General features: G+C 32.4%; 1 protein-coding gene across 1 annotated transcript; it reads right to left on the reverse strand.

Moving 5' to 3' along the window:
• Nucleotides 1–3,953: 3,953 nt before the first annotated feature.
• On the reverse strand, nucleotides 3,954–9,109 carry LOC7479232 (AT-hook motif nuclear-localized protein 1-like). Its single transcript, XM_052451640.1, has 5 exons — nucleotides 8,175–9,109; nucleotides 5,945–6,012; nucleotides 5,460–5,591; nucleotides 4,725–4,886; nucleotides 3,954–4,575 (listed from the first exon to the last, which is right to left on the reverse strand). Exons 1-5 carry the CDS (start codon nucleotides 8,554–8,556, stop codon nucleotides 4,348–4,350), a joined length of 972 nt encoding a protein of 323 aa, XP_052307600.1. The 5' UTR covers nucleotides 8,557–9,109; the 3' UTR covers nucleotides 3,954–4,347.
• Nucleotides 9,110–15,988: the final 6,879 nt, after the last annotated feature.

Consider the following 15,988-nt stretch of genomic DNA (forward strand, 5'->3'; position numbering starts at 1 on the left):
AAAAAATCGCTGGATAATTTTATAAAAATATTGTGTTAATATTAAAAATGGGAGTTTTTTTAATATATTAAAAAAACATATTTCCAATGTTTAAAACAAGTTAAAAAATAAAATAATGGGCTATAGAAAAGAGGCAATGCAGTTGGATCTAAGAGGCCTCGCATCTAACCCATAAAAAAAAGGCCCCGTTCATGGCCTACAAAACATACCAAGCCTGCATGTCGTAACCCTTTTTTTATTACACATACAAAAGGTCACTTACTTTCTCTAAAATTCTAACTAAAAAATCATGTTGGGTTGTTATAAAAAATATTTTTTAATTTATTTTCACTTAATAACTCTATAAAAAACTATCTAAATAACTCCAAAACACCAAAAATTCACTCCAAAAAAGAAAGATCTATTGAATCCCAAAACACAAATCCAAACTTGATCTTCCTTTCCGGCCATGTTTAGAGGAAAGAATAACCACCATCGAACTCCTCTCATCTAATAGAATCCTTTGACACAAAGCTTGGCTATTTTGGTTGTCAGAATCACGAAAACTGACAACTCTTTTTTTAGTTGTTTTCCAATAACTTTCTTTTTCAAATTCAATAACTAAAAAAAAAACCTTTCGGATCAAAATAAAATTTATCATTAATTTTGGGTGAACTATGTATTTTTTTCATGTTTTACATTCCAGTTCTCTATTTTTTAATTTGGTATTTTTATTTTAATTTCAAACATAATTTGATCTAATTTGTCCATAAAAAGATTCAATTGAAAAAAAAAATTGAAAATTGAAAAAAAAACCTCATATGCTTTATTGTTCATATAAATAATAAACAATGAAGAACAAAAAAAAATCCAAGTACTTTATTATTCACAAAAAAACTTTTAAAAATCCCAAATGTATTAGTTGTTCAGTCAATTATTTTCATGGCATACAGACCGGAGTTGAGGTTAAAATGCAGTTGAAGGATTCGTCCTGACCAGGTTTGTTTGTAGCTTGGAACCTTTACCTTGAGAGTTCCGTGAACTAAATGTAATAGAAATATTTTACCCTCTGCAAGCAAGGGAGTTGAGTAGCAGATTGTCCTCCGCGCATGTTTCATTTGACCACGTCGTTGACACATCATGAAGCAATTTGGAAAAATCTCCCCTCGATGTTTGCTTCTTTTTTTTTTGTGTGTGTGTGTGTGTGTGTGGGTGAAGTTTCTCTGAAATTGCTGAAAACGACAAAAAATCAAATAAAGTCTGCTGATATGATTGAAGTCAGTCTCGAGGATCTTCTGGTGTTGTTTCTCTAAATTAACTTTGAAAGGCCGAAAGAAAATTAAAATATTTTTTAAAGTATTTTTTTATTTTAAAAAAATTATTTTTAATATTAGTAAGTCAAAATCAAAATAATTTAAAAATATAAAAAAATTAATTTAAAATAAAAAATAATGAATATTATAGTACTATAAGTAGCATCATATACTTGATAATAACCTTAGATTTTTGCTTTTTCTTTCTTCATTTTCAAACGAAGTCTGGTTTCCAGTCTCACACTTGAATGGACAAGTGAGATTTACTGGACTCCGAAGACAGCTTTAACAAAACGTTCGGGTGTCTTTGCTGAAAATATTATGAATTCAGGGCTTTCTTATAGTGGATTCTGTCCAATTAAGCTACGTTTTGGATCGTTCTTTCTCACTTCAGCCGCCTCATTTTGGGCGATGACACCAGTAGGAAGAAAATACAAGTATGTACCTTTATGCTTATGCATTCGATATTTGATTGTCTTCCTAATGATAGACACATCAGTAAGGCAAAGACCAAAGTAGAGTACAAAAGGGAAGCTTGATGAAGAGAACCCCCTGCAGAAATTCTGGGTTCTGGGAGCTGCAAAAATTATTGACTGTAGTCTCAATACGTGTTTACTCGAACCACAACTTATGATGAAGGTGATTGTTTATTGGTCCCTTCTCTTAACATTTCTTCCCTCCATCCTTTATTAACCTTAGCAATGAAGTCTTCAATTCTCTTCTCCAGATTATCATCAAATTCTTCTGCAACATCTTGACAACCAATCACACTGGCACTCCCATTGTTGTAGTCGTCTTCATTACAACCATCAGAACAACTGTGTTTCTCATCATTGTCTTTGCCATTGTCATTGTCCCGATCCTTCTCATTTCTGTGATTCTCACTCTTACTCTTAAAACATGTGTCTCCAGCAACTTCACATGAAGATTCAGCATTCCCATTGCTCTGATTCTCACCTTTTTTCTTTACATATGGATATTCACATAAAGACGGTTTAGGTAGCCAGAGTCCATCAAGTTCATCTTTGGATGGCTTATAACTCCATAAAACGATGACCCAAATTAAGATGTTGAGCAACAAATGCAAAAACACAGCAGATGAAAAGTTCAGAACCGGAGAAGCATTTAAGAACAGAGACACTGGTAACGCAACGAGCTTCATTTCCTTGTACAAAAATAGATGATACAGCTAAGCAAATAAGTGCTTTTCTAAATAATTTGCAATGGGGTTTCCATTATATAGTTGCATGGGGTTATACGTGAGGCCAACCGATGTGTGATTCTCGGAAATTGCTGTTTTTTTAATTGGTATGGTATATGACACTTAATTTCACAGAAGTTTAGGTCATTATTTCTAGCGACCCAAGTTTTCAATCATAAGGTAGAAACTTCCGCAGAGCTTCTTAGATTGTGGATGTATTTGGCTATACGGTTAAACTACGTTTTTGAAAAATTTCGAATTATTTTTTATTTTAAATTAATTAATTTTAAAAGAAATAGATTTGTTACTCTCTGCCTTTTAAAAAAATTTCTGCTTTTTTAAAAAAACAATTCCCATAAATTTTCTTGATCTCTTATAAAAATATTTCAAGTCTCGTATATTTTATATGTCACCTCACTCCTAAAATTTTTTTCTAAACATGGTTCCTTCATGATTTTCCTTTATATATTTAGAATTTTTTTTAAATATGGTGCACACCTTTCCACACGGGCTCTCCTTTCCACACGGGCTCTGCAGTTTATTACCTGAGATTTCAACCCCTCTTCTCATATGAAAAAAATTTAATAAAATCATCATGATAACTAGATATTTTTATAAATATTTACGGATTAATACCACAAAGACTTGGGGGCTGCTGATGGATCCAAATAAAATAAACCTAAAACACCTCTCAAAATAGACTTAAAACATTCCTCCAAAATAGGCCCAAAAAAACCCCTTGGGCTCGGGTTTGGTAACTCGAGTTCAATGTACAGTTGGGGCCAAGAAAAGTGGGCTCAGACATGGTAGCCCGAGCTCAATGTACCGTTCATATTTTTTTATATATATCTTATATTCATTATAATTGTTTCTTAACTCTTTGATGTGAGATAATTATAGTAAAAATTATTTTTTATATTTTTTTTAATAATCTATATTTAAATGTATTGTTTCAAAAAAAATTATATAAAATATTAAAATCTTAAATATTTTATTTTCTTTAATTTTTCTAAGTTAATTCAGCTTAACCCCTGAAACCTAGCTACATGTCGGTCAACCCATGACTGAGCTCAATAACTACGCTAAAAACAACCAGTTACGTGCCGTATATGCGTGCGCTTCCAGGGAATTTAGAACTCTTTGGACGTTGCATCTGAAATGCTTGATCTCATTGACATGCTGATGTTGATAGGGAGCTGACTTTAGTGGGAGTACTGTACATTTATGGAAGACCCACTTGCAGTTTTGCAACCAGATAGGGGAGAGAACATAAAAAAATCAACACCTCTGCCTTTCTTTGTTAGCTTTGCTTTGGTTTCTGGCATTGGAAATTGTTTATATATTGATCTGGAACTGCAAAAATACAGAGAATCTTAAACAGCTGCGATAAACTGAACCTGTATGATTACATGGAAAAATAATTAAAAATAAATACATTCAAAGCATAACGAGAAAAAAAATTATAAAAATAGTTGAAAATGCCATTACAACTATTTCTAAGAAGTTGCACTATTGCATCACGCAGAGCAACATTAGCAGCCTTTAAAAAGAGTAGATGAAATGTTAGAAATAACAGCAATTTGCAAGAGTCCATCAATCCCGAGAAAGGCAACTCTAGGGGGTAAATATTACATCAGCTATTCTACATGGCACAACAGCAACAGGGGCCTAACGAATCAGCTAACTAAAATTCTACCTGAAAAACAAAATAGGTAAAATCGACATGCCAGTACTGATAAATTGTTGATAAAATTACAGATAAAACAACACTTGAAGGTGAGATTATAAGATTGGAGGTTGAATGCCATTGTCGTCAGTGACAAGCCTTTTGATGCACAATTGAGGTGAACCCCATTACCCTGCTGGCAAAGTTAAGTTAATGTCAGCCGGCTTATTCCTTGATTCCGGAGGCAAAGGAGACCAACTATCTCCTCGAAATGAGGGAGATGAGAAGTTGGATTTAGGATCAGCAATAGAAATAGGAATGGCAGCAGTCGGCATGACACCTGATAACGAATCATGCTTCTGTTTCTTTGGCTTCTGCTCATGCTGGTTCCCAGCCAGAAAACTACCTACTACAACCTAATCAATTAACAAGAAGAAAAGGAAAAGGAATATCAAACTCTGTCTCAAAAGCCATCCATGATGATTATTACTTCTGACATAGGTTTAACACCACAGTTTAGATAGTGCACTGGGATTGGGGAGAACAGTTAAATTGGAAAAACAACCTGTACGGGGCTTGCAGCTACCAGCAGACCAGCAACTCCACCACCCACAACTCTTCCATCAGGACTTGCTAATGAAACACTCATCCCACCAGATCTGCTTCTTGTTCCTCCAGTTTCAGTGGGCATAAATGAACCAGATAAAGACAATATCTCAAAGCGACCCTGGAAAAATCAAGGGGAAAAGATTGATAAATAGATATTAAAAATAAAAAAGTACAAGCAACGTGAGGTGCTAGGATTAGGTAGTTAACAAATGGTCCTAAAGTGTTATTACAAATCCAATATTGAATTAGTGAGGAAAAGTAGTTTACAAGTTCAAAGGGCACCAGTAAGAGGAGGAGCAAAGTAGATAAAGATCCCACTTTACAAATGTGACTCCAGGACCATGTTAACATCCACTTTTGAAGAACTTCTAAAGGTTTAAACTAAGACCTTTATTTTAGATGAACAACCAGCATCGTAACCCAAGTATAAAAAGCAGCAGGAGAAGAGAATTAATTCTAAACAAGAGCTTATGATGAATCCCAGCATGGAACACATCACCAACCACAAGCATATGTTTCTTTTTCATTTTATAAAGAGTTGAATGACACAGATTTCCTGATTAGAATTGTTAGAAACTCTTAATGTAGAAGTGCAGTTGCTGAACTTTTGTACAGAAGTGCACCTTTAAGGTAAAGGCAAACCATTGTTTTAAAGAAATCATTGTACATAAGGAAGGATAAAATGCATCACCTCGTATGTTAGTGTACCCCCTGAAGAGTCAGGCTGACGAAGTGTAACGCTGGAGATCACACCATTAGCTGAGAGCACGCATATAGCTCGAGGACCTTGTTGGGAAAATGATATGATTTTCATTGTGACATCCTAAACAACCAAAATGATAATCTATTTATGTAAGTCATCCTTGAATCATAGGAAAACATATAATTCAATCTCAGAAGTTATGACAAAAAATAATGTTTTTGCAACTTCCAGGCTATTTCACCGGATATCAGGGAATGTTACATAAAGCAAAGTTTTTAATCAATTTTTTCTGCCTTCTCTATTTTGGAAATATATGACATCCTGATTAATGTTTACAGTTGCTCAAATCCCAGCGACAGTTTTTTAACACGAAATTCATGTTATGTTTGCACTTATACGAACAAATGGCCATAAAGGAAAAAAAATGCAATGTCAATACTAGAAATAAATACAAAAATTCAGTGGTTATGTACCTCGCCCGCATTGACTGTGATGATATGGGGAGTAAAATTTGCACCTACAGAGCATGCAACCCATTCACCTAGAAGATCAAATTGCCAAAGCATCAGCAACCAAGACACGGAAATTCTCATTCCGCAATCAGAATCTCAATTCACAGACTTCAAGCAACATAATGCACCTCAAAGGTAATAGGAAAACCAAGGCAGAAAATTTCAGAAATTTCAAATTCAGAATTCTTGCTTTGAAAAGAAAAGCAGGCAAAACATCATATTTAGGGTGGCCTTTTCGGCAATAGGAGACCCCATTGATGTGGAAAAAGACTACATGAAACCTTATGGTGGCATGGCCAGAGAAAAACAGCTCGTATTGCTTTCTAAGGCAGCATTACCAATAAAAAAAAGTGACATTTCTGCAGACCATCAAGAACTTAAAAATTGCATAATCATAGAAAAGTCTCATGCATCAATAACTGGTATGACTTGAGTACCAGCATAAAGATATTTGGGGACTCTTCAACCTCCAGGCAGAAGTTCTCAGCAACAGTTGTTAAAGGCTCCTCAACCTATAGGGCATGGGTGTAGGTAACTAACTCAAACAACCAAAGGAAAAGCTCAAAGCCATCTCATAGCAAAAGAAGAGCCTCTCTAAGTACAGAATCTCTCTAATTAAGAGAAGGGCTTAAGGATATTGTCTTATGACCCGATTTCTAGATAATTATGTAAAGCTATTATGGTGTTTCATGCAAATGGAACAATCCTCCAAGGGGGGTAAAACCAATGCACCATCTAAGCTACCTGATTACTCATGAGCAGGAATCTCAATTCTATGCATCAGATTCAACACTGCTACTTGAAAACAGAAAGAAAACAGGAATGCCAGAAATTGAAGCACTGTTGCTAAAGGGGTAGCAAGATAATCATTCATGAGCTTAGACTGCCCAGTAGAGGTGGTCTCAAGAGTTCAAACTCATGGATTTTGTCTGTGAAATAATCAAACACCAGGTAAATTGAGGAGGGATTATAGAAAATGTCAAGCAAAACCCTTTTTACTTGATAAATAATATGCAAATTTTCAATTAACTATGAAGAAATGAAGTGTCTTGCCTAAAGTAAACTGTCAATGGCTTGTTGGGAATAGATGGCACTTCATTCTACTGATGACATGTTCAAAAGACAGCCATGCATTTTATGGTCTCTGCTGCAATTTGAAAAAAGTTCCAAGTAATGCAGCACCCATGAAGCTGGTTACCCAGGTCGATAGAGAACTACAAAATAATTACTCCCATCTTCGCTCTCTATCATCTAAGCTAGAAAATTGTATTCCAGGAAGCAACCAAGTAGCCCAACTCAACCGGAGATGGAAGAGATAAGAAGTCAAAACTCACAACTACGTAACTAGATTGTGCGTGCTTAGTCACAGTTGACCACAATTCTTCTCTTCTATATGATTCATGTAGTAGCTACATGGATATTAAGAACCTTGAGAACTGCTCGGGGAGAGAAGGCCAATTTCAGCAAGTGAGCAAGCAGCCCACCATGATAAAAGAGGCCAAGTTCGGCAACTTACATCCAGACCCATTTGGCAGGAAATGATCACACAGCATAAGGAACAAGAATCTAAAAACTAGCCACAAAAATATCCAGAATACAAAACACGGTAAACAGAACCACCATAAATATCAGCAAAACATGGAAACTAAAAAAACTTCCTCCATTGTTTAGGAAGGAAATCGGTGAGATCTCTCTATTCCAATTTTGTTTAAACCATAACACAGCAGCAGACCTTTACCGGTCTTTTAGCAAGTACCCAACAACAGTACCTTCCACAAATTCTCTTCCCCAAAAAAGGGTTCATAAGTGCCAAAATAACACCCTCATAACAAGATTCCCTCATTACCACACACCAACTCACATACCCTCGTTCTCTTTCTAAACCCACCACACACACTCAAACACACATATCAAGATCTCAACTGAAGCATCATTTCACAGGTCCCACGTTCACAGAACCTGTACTAAAAACCACCCGACTTTCTCTAACATTGAAACAGACAACACAAAAAACAACATATAAAAACATCAAAGATCCAAACTTAAAACCTAAAACAAGCACAAAAACAATTAAGCTCAAAAGGTTACCTATAAAAATGTCAAGTTTCTTACCAAGATTCAAACTTTAAGCACAAAAAACACTTTAGCTCAAAAGGGAATAAATAAATTGACAAACTTCTCCGTTCCTTACCTAAATTCTCCAGCTCAAACTTGGCCTTGCTCACTGGCTTTATTTTCTTTTGCTTCACAACTGAGAAATCAATCACCGGAGGAGATGGTGCTGGAGCCGCCGACGAAATCGGCTTCGGAGACAAAGCCATGGTGACACTCCCGTCTGGACCATACTTTCTAGGCCTCCCTCTCTTCTTCTTCAATGGCATAGTCGCCGCCGCGGGCGACGGGTGGGGAGGTGGAGCTTGCGGCGGAGCTTGCGGCGGAGCAGGTGGCGCAGATCCAGGTGTTGAATTCGGGTTGCTGTCGGACCTAGGAGCGATTTGGTAATTTGAAGGAGCATCGGATGCCACCACTGTTACCCCCGCGCCACCACTGTTACTACTCACAGTTGTTTCCATGCTTAAACCCTTTAAAGGAGATTTTTCTTTTATGAAAATCTTTCCTAAAAACTCATTTTGATTTTGAGCTCAAATCATCTCAAAATATTAAAAAAGTTCAAATTTTCATTGAGAATTAAACCTAAAAAAATCATCCTTTTTAAGAGGAAAAAAACAAGCTCCAAAATTTAAAACCCAGAAAGGAACAAAAAAATGAAAGGAAAGCTGAGTATGAGGTAGAAGAGAGAGCTTTTTACAGGAGAAATTAATCTTGAAAGAAAAAAGAAAAAATAAATAAAAACTTGAGCTTTTTTTTAGCTTAATTTCTGAGATTAGAGAGCTCAGGTTAAGCAGAAACAGAACTTAACTGAGGTTTTAAGGAAAAAAGCACAAGGAAAAGAAAATTTGTGTTTTAAATTTTTATTCTTTTTTTTGGAGTAAAGAGGGCGATGAGAGGAGAAGGAAAGATTGGATTTAAGCTGTGAAAGTGAATTTGGATTTTTGAATTAGTGGGGGTGGTTTGGATTGGAAAATGGTTTTTTTTTTTTTTCTCTGTCATAAAAAATAATAGAAAAGTTTGTTTTGTTTTTTAGTTGTTGTTGGGCTAATTTAGTTCTTAACCTTCCTAAGTCTGTCCGAAATATGATTAGAAAAACAATAATAAGAATTGCAATTTGAAAGAATTTAATAACAAAAAGAAAGTTGGCATTGATGAATATAAATGTGCGTGCGCGCGTAATGATTATTGTAGAATTGTATTTTATGATAGATTATAAAAGATATTGATGTTTTGGTTGGAATCTGGTGGAAAAATAAATAAATTAATTAATTAATTAAATAAAGCGGAAAGTGGGAGGGGTTTTCCTTTCTCTTTCTCTATCCTCTCTTTTCATTATTTTTTTCTATTTTCGACAGAGAAAGGGACAAGAGATGGTATTATTGCCATCATTTTATTAGCAGTTTTCTTTTCTTTTGTTTAATTTTGAGTGAATGGCAAGTAAAATTAAGGTGCCAGGGAAATTAAAAAATATATATATTGTCTAGAAAAGGGAAGGAGGAGATTGGCTCAAGGCAAGCATGTCCTTATTTTTTTATGGGGCCTGGTAAGCTTTTATCGGATACAAGCAAAAACATGAAAAATGGCTTCTGCAAAATGGCTTTCATCGACGGAAAAAGAGAGAGCACAGTGATGCAATCCTTTGTTGCTTATGCAAAATGGCTTTCATTCTCTTGCTCTTGTATTGTTCCCTTTGCCTGTCCATGATGATGCTGCCGTGAAAAGGATTGATGATGAAAGCTGTTCTCATGGATTTGCCATGCATCCTGATGAATGGGGAGCGAGCAGATAGATCTTCAACTGCTTCCTTATTTGCCTCTCTCTTTTTTTAGCTGGACCCTACTTGAGAATCAAATAATAAGCAAAACTTTCTTCTTCTTCTTCTTCTTCTAAATTTAGGTTTTTCTTCTTTTTATTCTAGGAGTGTGTGATATTCCAGTTTTCAAAAGATGTATCAATATATTTTTTTTATTTTTATTAACATGGGTGTAAGTTTATACGTATTTTAATTAATCTCACAGACCCTGAAATTAACGACCATGTAAATCTCCAGTGGCCATCATATTAGCAACCATAGAACTCGAACATGAAATCATAGGGAAAACAAAGCTCCTGATACCAAGTTTTTATTACTGGATCACCTATTAAATGGTTTATAGTAAAATATTTTTGTACAGGGGTGTGATGAACCGATGTTCAAAAATGCATTGATAAGCCTATAATTCAATTGTTTATTTGTTTTTTTTTTCTTATGAACAAACAATATTTTTGAACGAATTTAAGATTATTTTATTTTTTTGTAGCAGAGTGTAATTTAAGATCAAGTCTTAGCAGCTTTAGAGGGAGCACATCATCTTCTTTACTAGGAATCCATCTCTTCATTATTTTATTTTTATTTTTATTTTTTACCAGGAGGTTCAGTACGTATCTTATTACTTAATACCATGCGCTCTTTTTTCTTTTATAAAGAAATTCGCCCAACTCTTTCTTTACAGGGAAATATCACCGTCCTCTTTTTTCTTTTTTTCTTTTATTAAAACAAAAGCTAAACAGAGTTTATTATTTCGCACTTATTACATAAAATCATTAACTTGATTTGATGGGTAATATGTTATTTTATTTTCTATTAGATCAAATTGCCATTGCCAAATTCACCGAAGGCATCTAATCATCTCACATTTTATTTATATGGTAAAATTATTGAATAATCTTTAAAAGCAAATTTTATTTAATTAGTTTAAGGGGCATTTTTAGAAAATCAGTTTAATTTGAGAATTTAAAAGACTAAATTAACCTTAAATTCAAAAAGAATTAGGCCTGCCTTATGGGGTTTTTTTGTCATTTTATTCCTGTTTTTTTTGTAACTAATGAGGAGTCTCATGGGCAATTCATTATTTTTAAAGATATAAAATATTATCAAAATTAAAAAGTTGTTGGCACATGCCAATGTATAAAGCTCCGTTACTATTTGAGTGGAGCATGTGGTGCCTTCCAATAGCTAAAAATAGGCAACTGACATATCGTTCAAAGCATCTAGTGGTGATACATCTTATGGAGCAATGCATGTAATGGGATTTATGGTAATTCAATGACGGTTGATTTTTTTCTCCCCTCTTTTTTCTCTCTCCTGACCCAGCCAAATTTTAATTGGCATCCTTTTTTTTTGTTTTTCAATTGCAATCTTTATTCTTTTGATTGCTTTTTATTTATCTTGGATCCTATTTTGATTGATTTGCTTTTCAATTTTATCTCTTTGCGTTTAGTTCTCATTCTTTTAATTGCTTTTATTTTTTTATATCCTTTTTTAATCAAATTTAATTTTCAATTTCATCACTTGACATTTTATTTTTATATCAGATTGATCCTTATTCGTTTAGTGCTTTTTTTTCTCCTTTTTTTTTAATTTCATTCTTCAACGTTGGATTGATTATGAATTGAACTTCATTATTTTTTTATATGCGATGATTCCAATCTCATGACCCTGGTCACAAGTATAAAATGTTAACCTGGATCAACATTGAATATTTTTAAGAATATTTTTTACACTATTTTTTTTTTAATTTTATCCTTCAATATTAGATTTTAAAAAAATTAAGCTTCTTTAAATTTTTTTTAGATTTTGCTTTAGAAGACATCAACGGCACTTCATTGTCATTAAGTTACATAAAAAATTTACCTAACTTATGACGAAGCAAGTCTTAAGCCAAACCACTTTGTCTGACTAACATTGGATGAGTGTGGACGGACCACTTATCTAGTAAGATGCATGTGGGTTTTTTCTTTTTGTTGAAGAGGCTGAGATCAAACTAATTTATTTTTCTCTTGGCTAACTATTACGTAAGCTTCTTTTTTTTTGCATTTCGAAGCAATTTTAAGAAAATTTAAATTTTATTTATTTATTTTTTCAAATTAATATTTTTTTGGTATTTTCAGATTTTTTTAATATACTGATATTAAAAATAAATTATTAAAAATAAAAATAAATTATTTTAATATATATTTAAATAAAAAATATTTTAAAAAATAATCACCGCTATAATACCAAATAAACAAGATGTAATTAGTTTTATACTTTCACACTTGACTTGAAAAGAAAAGAAAAGAAAAAAACACAACTACACCCTTGTCGCGCCTACTCTGAAAAACTTGTAGCCTTTGGGTAAAATTATTGCTCACATTATTTCGTTTCCTTACCAAACGTTAACTACTTTTGTACCGTTTAATATATATAGACACACAATAACTATTTTACCCTTGATTTGTGGCGCATTAGATTTTTTTTTTCTAACAAAAACAAAATTATATATGAAGGCTTTCCAAATATATTTTATAGTTAAAACAATTTTAAATTCAAATAAAAAAGTTTATACTTATAATCAAATAAATCCACAATTATATGTGTTATTAAATGAAAAAAGAGTCATTAATAATAACTAACAATAAAATTGTAAAAATTAAAAGACAATTGTAAATCAAGATATTTAATCTCATAAAACGAAATATTTACTCGGTTGTGTTTGCTAAATTTTTTTATCAAAATAATTTTTTTATTCGGTCAAACAATAATAAAAATAGATACACACATTAAATTGATTGAATAAAATAAAAGAGAAAAAAATATTATGCAAGGCTGTACATATTAGAAAATTTGTTTTTCAAAAAATAAAGTTCATCTATATAAAAGATATAAAAAAATTATCGATGAATCAGAAAAATTTCTTCAAAAATTAAATATACAAAAAAAAATTAAAAAAATCTATATCCAAAAAAGATTAAGTGAACAAAACAAAATCTCAGACGAATGATATTAATTGAAATATAAATTTAAAATTTATTAAAAAAAACATTAAAAAATGTATCAATTAAAAAAACATAATAGCCCAGGTGTTGTGGCTTAACTTGTTAAACATGTGATTCGGGCTATGGCAAAAAAGAGTCTAAACACACTGGTCTTTGGTCAACACGCCTGGGCCATTGCAAGGAAAAACTTGGGTTCGTATGTTGGCCTTCAAGCCCAAGATAACATGCCTGAGCTTTTTTTTTTCAAGGTATTGATGATCTATTTTAAAAAAGAATTACATAAATGACGTGTTATCTGAAAGCCTAGATTTCAGCTACCACTGTGGAGGCTGAAAAAATAGGACAATATTTTTTTTGCTCGAAAAACACAATTTTAAAGCTATTTCAACAACAACAACAAAAAAAACAACCTCACCAACACCCTTAGAATACCTACAAATCAACTCAAAAATCCCTAAAAAAAAAATCCAAAAACCCAAAATCAAACCAAGTTAGATTTATCTTTTTCTCGACTTAGATATATTTCTTAAATAATATTGAGACTCTAAAACACCATCAACAAACCCATCACATAACATAGAACATGTGGAAACAAAAAATAAATCCATTTTAATGGTTGGAAATGACTTGAACGAAGATTTTCTCTCTCATTGTCAGAATTTAGCCACTCCCTTTCCTTTCTTGAATCATAGATTGAAAAATAATACAAATAAATTTTTGTAACAAAAGTGATTTTTTAAATATAAAGGGACATACACTGTATAAATTGTGTTATTTTTAAAGATTGAGAACTTAAGTGTATTTTTTATAAAATTCCAGGCATGCCACCCATGTTTAACATCTTTTTTATTTTGGTTCCTCTTCTCTCAATTTTATTCTTACCTAATAAATCAAAAGTAATTAGCTTTAATATAAAATAAACAATAATTCCATAGGAAAACCACATCTTTTATTATATATATATATATATATATATACACGTGGGATAGGAAAAATAGAAGGGATCACATATCATAAAATTAGTTTATTCTTCTTTCACGGGACCACAACATATGACCTTTTTAAAAAAATGGTATTAACGACAGCTTTAATATTCACAAACAAAACTAAAAGGCATCTTTTCTGAACAAGGGTTAAATTATTAGTTAGCAAAAACAAGAAAAATATATAAACTAACCAGCTGTAGATAAGAACCAATTAATTATTAAATTGCTTGAGCATTTGAATAAATATGGTGATGACCTCGATGTATATTAACTTCCACAACTTTCTTTTTTTATTTCTTTTTATTTCTTTTTGCATGCTTATATACTAATATTTTAAATACTGGTCGGTAATCAGACCTAACTTGTGCATTAATTTAAGTAATGGGATAGAGAAAACTTGAATTAACAATAAGAAAAATCTCCAAATTCGATATAAAGAAATTACCACTTGAAGTTAGTGGTGCTTATATTGGACGTCCATGTCAAAAAATGGAATCTCATGGAGATGGAACATAAATCAATAACTTTTTCGTTAAAAAGAAATAAAAAAAACTTTTTTTTTTTGCTTTCTGTCTTTATAATTATAAAAAAATGATTTTTATTTTCTTCGGTGCCGGCTCTCCATTTATTGTGGGTTATATTGGCTTGACAAAATCGCAAATTTTGGAAAAATATTCACCGGCAATAGTTAGTCAAATCTAACCTAATTTCACTGACATTGTTGCCATCTTTAAACAAGCTTGTGTTTTGGAAGTATAGTCAGTATAAGTTGAAATATCAGTCAAATGAGTTGTTGCAATCTAGGTTAGATCTTGATGAAAATGTTTTTTTACTCTAGTTTAATAAATGGAGAAAGAGAGAGATTCAAGGTTTTTAATTTTTTCTGAATAAAAAATCAGATATCATGAGGGGTTTCTTTGCAGGATATTCATGCAGTGATCAAAGTCCTTTGGACCATGGCAAGAGTCATTTCATGCTCTTTCTGCATCGTTTGGTTCATCATCCTCTTAGCATGATTCATGGCGGTAGAGCTCTTCATCCAAAGCTTGATGGTCCATTAACAGCCGAGTTTGTTAGAAACATCATTAATTTTGCGATTCTTTTCATTTTATATTTGGTGAACAAGATCTTTTTTATTGTAAGGCTACGAAGATGGAAACATTATTAATGCCATCAGACTACGACTCTTTTTTTATATATGTATAATAAAGGATATTTTTGAAAATTTAATAATTCTCTTGATTCAAGATTTGAATCTATAAATTGAAATAGAAAATAATAAACTTTTTTAACAAATTAAGAGGGCTTAGGTTCAGAGGTTGGTGAGTCTTTTCACAAGATACATTGATCATTACTAAAAAACAAAAAGGGGTTAAATGATATTTTTGCATTTTCTTTATACAGTATGATTACTTAATTGTCATTGAAAAACAAAAAAAAATAACTTGGGTTAATGAGCTTTATAGTCTTTCAATTAATTTTTAAAAAAGTAAGTTACTTCATTACCCATGAAAATTAAAAAAAAAATTATCTTTGACTCAGTGGTTCTTTTGTCATATAAATGTGGAGATTTTGTAGTTATTGAGTATCATTAGAGGCAATGAGATATTTTGGTAAAAAAAAAATATGAACAATGTTCGCTGCTTTTTAACTACGCGTGTGGCACTATCCGATAGCCAAAATCATGATTCCAGGATGGCAAGCAAAGTCTCCCGGCATCCCCTCCACAAATAAGTGGCATGTGTAGCTCAATGGTGGATGAGGTGGCGCGTGTGGGCTTTTGTTTTTTCTTTTTTTTCCCTCCTCTTTCCTACTTGATTTTTGTGCTAGCCTTAAAAAACTCAAATCAGCCCCTAAGGTTTATTGTACTTAAAATTTCATCCCTATTCTCTCTATTGTGAGTTTTAAAATTTAGAATAATTTGTGAAATCAAGTGTTTTTTTCAATTTCATCCATATTCTATTTATTGCAATTTATGAAAGTAATTTGTGAAATCAAACGTGTTTTAAATTAAAATTACGTGAAAGTAAGTATTAGATGCTCGATTCATGATGTTTTGTTTTTGTTTTCTTTCTAGATCACTGATCTCACAACACATTCAATCTTTTTT

This window comes from Populus trichocarpa, chromosome 3 (genome assembly GCF_000002775.5).
Source record: "Populus trichocarpa isolate Nisqually-1 chromosome 3, P.trichocarpa_v4.1, whole genome shotgun sequence".
Classification (NCBI taxonomy): Eukaryota; Viridiplantae; Streptophyta; class Magnoliopsida; order Malpighiales; family Salicaceae; genus Populus; species Populus trichocarpa.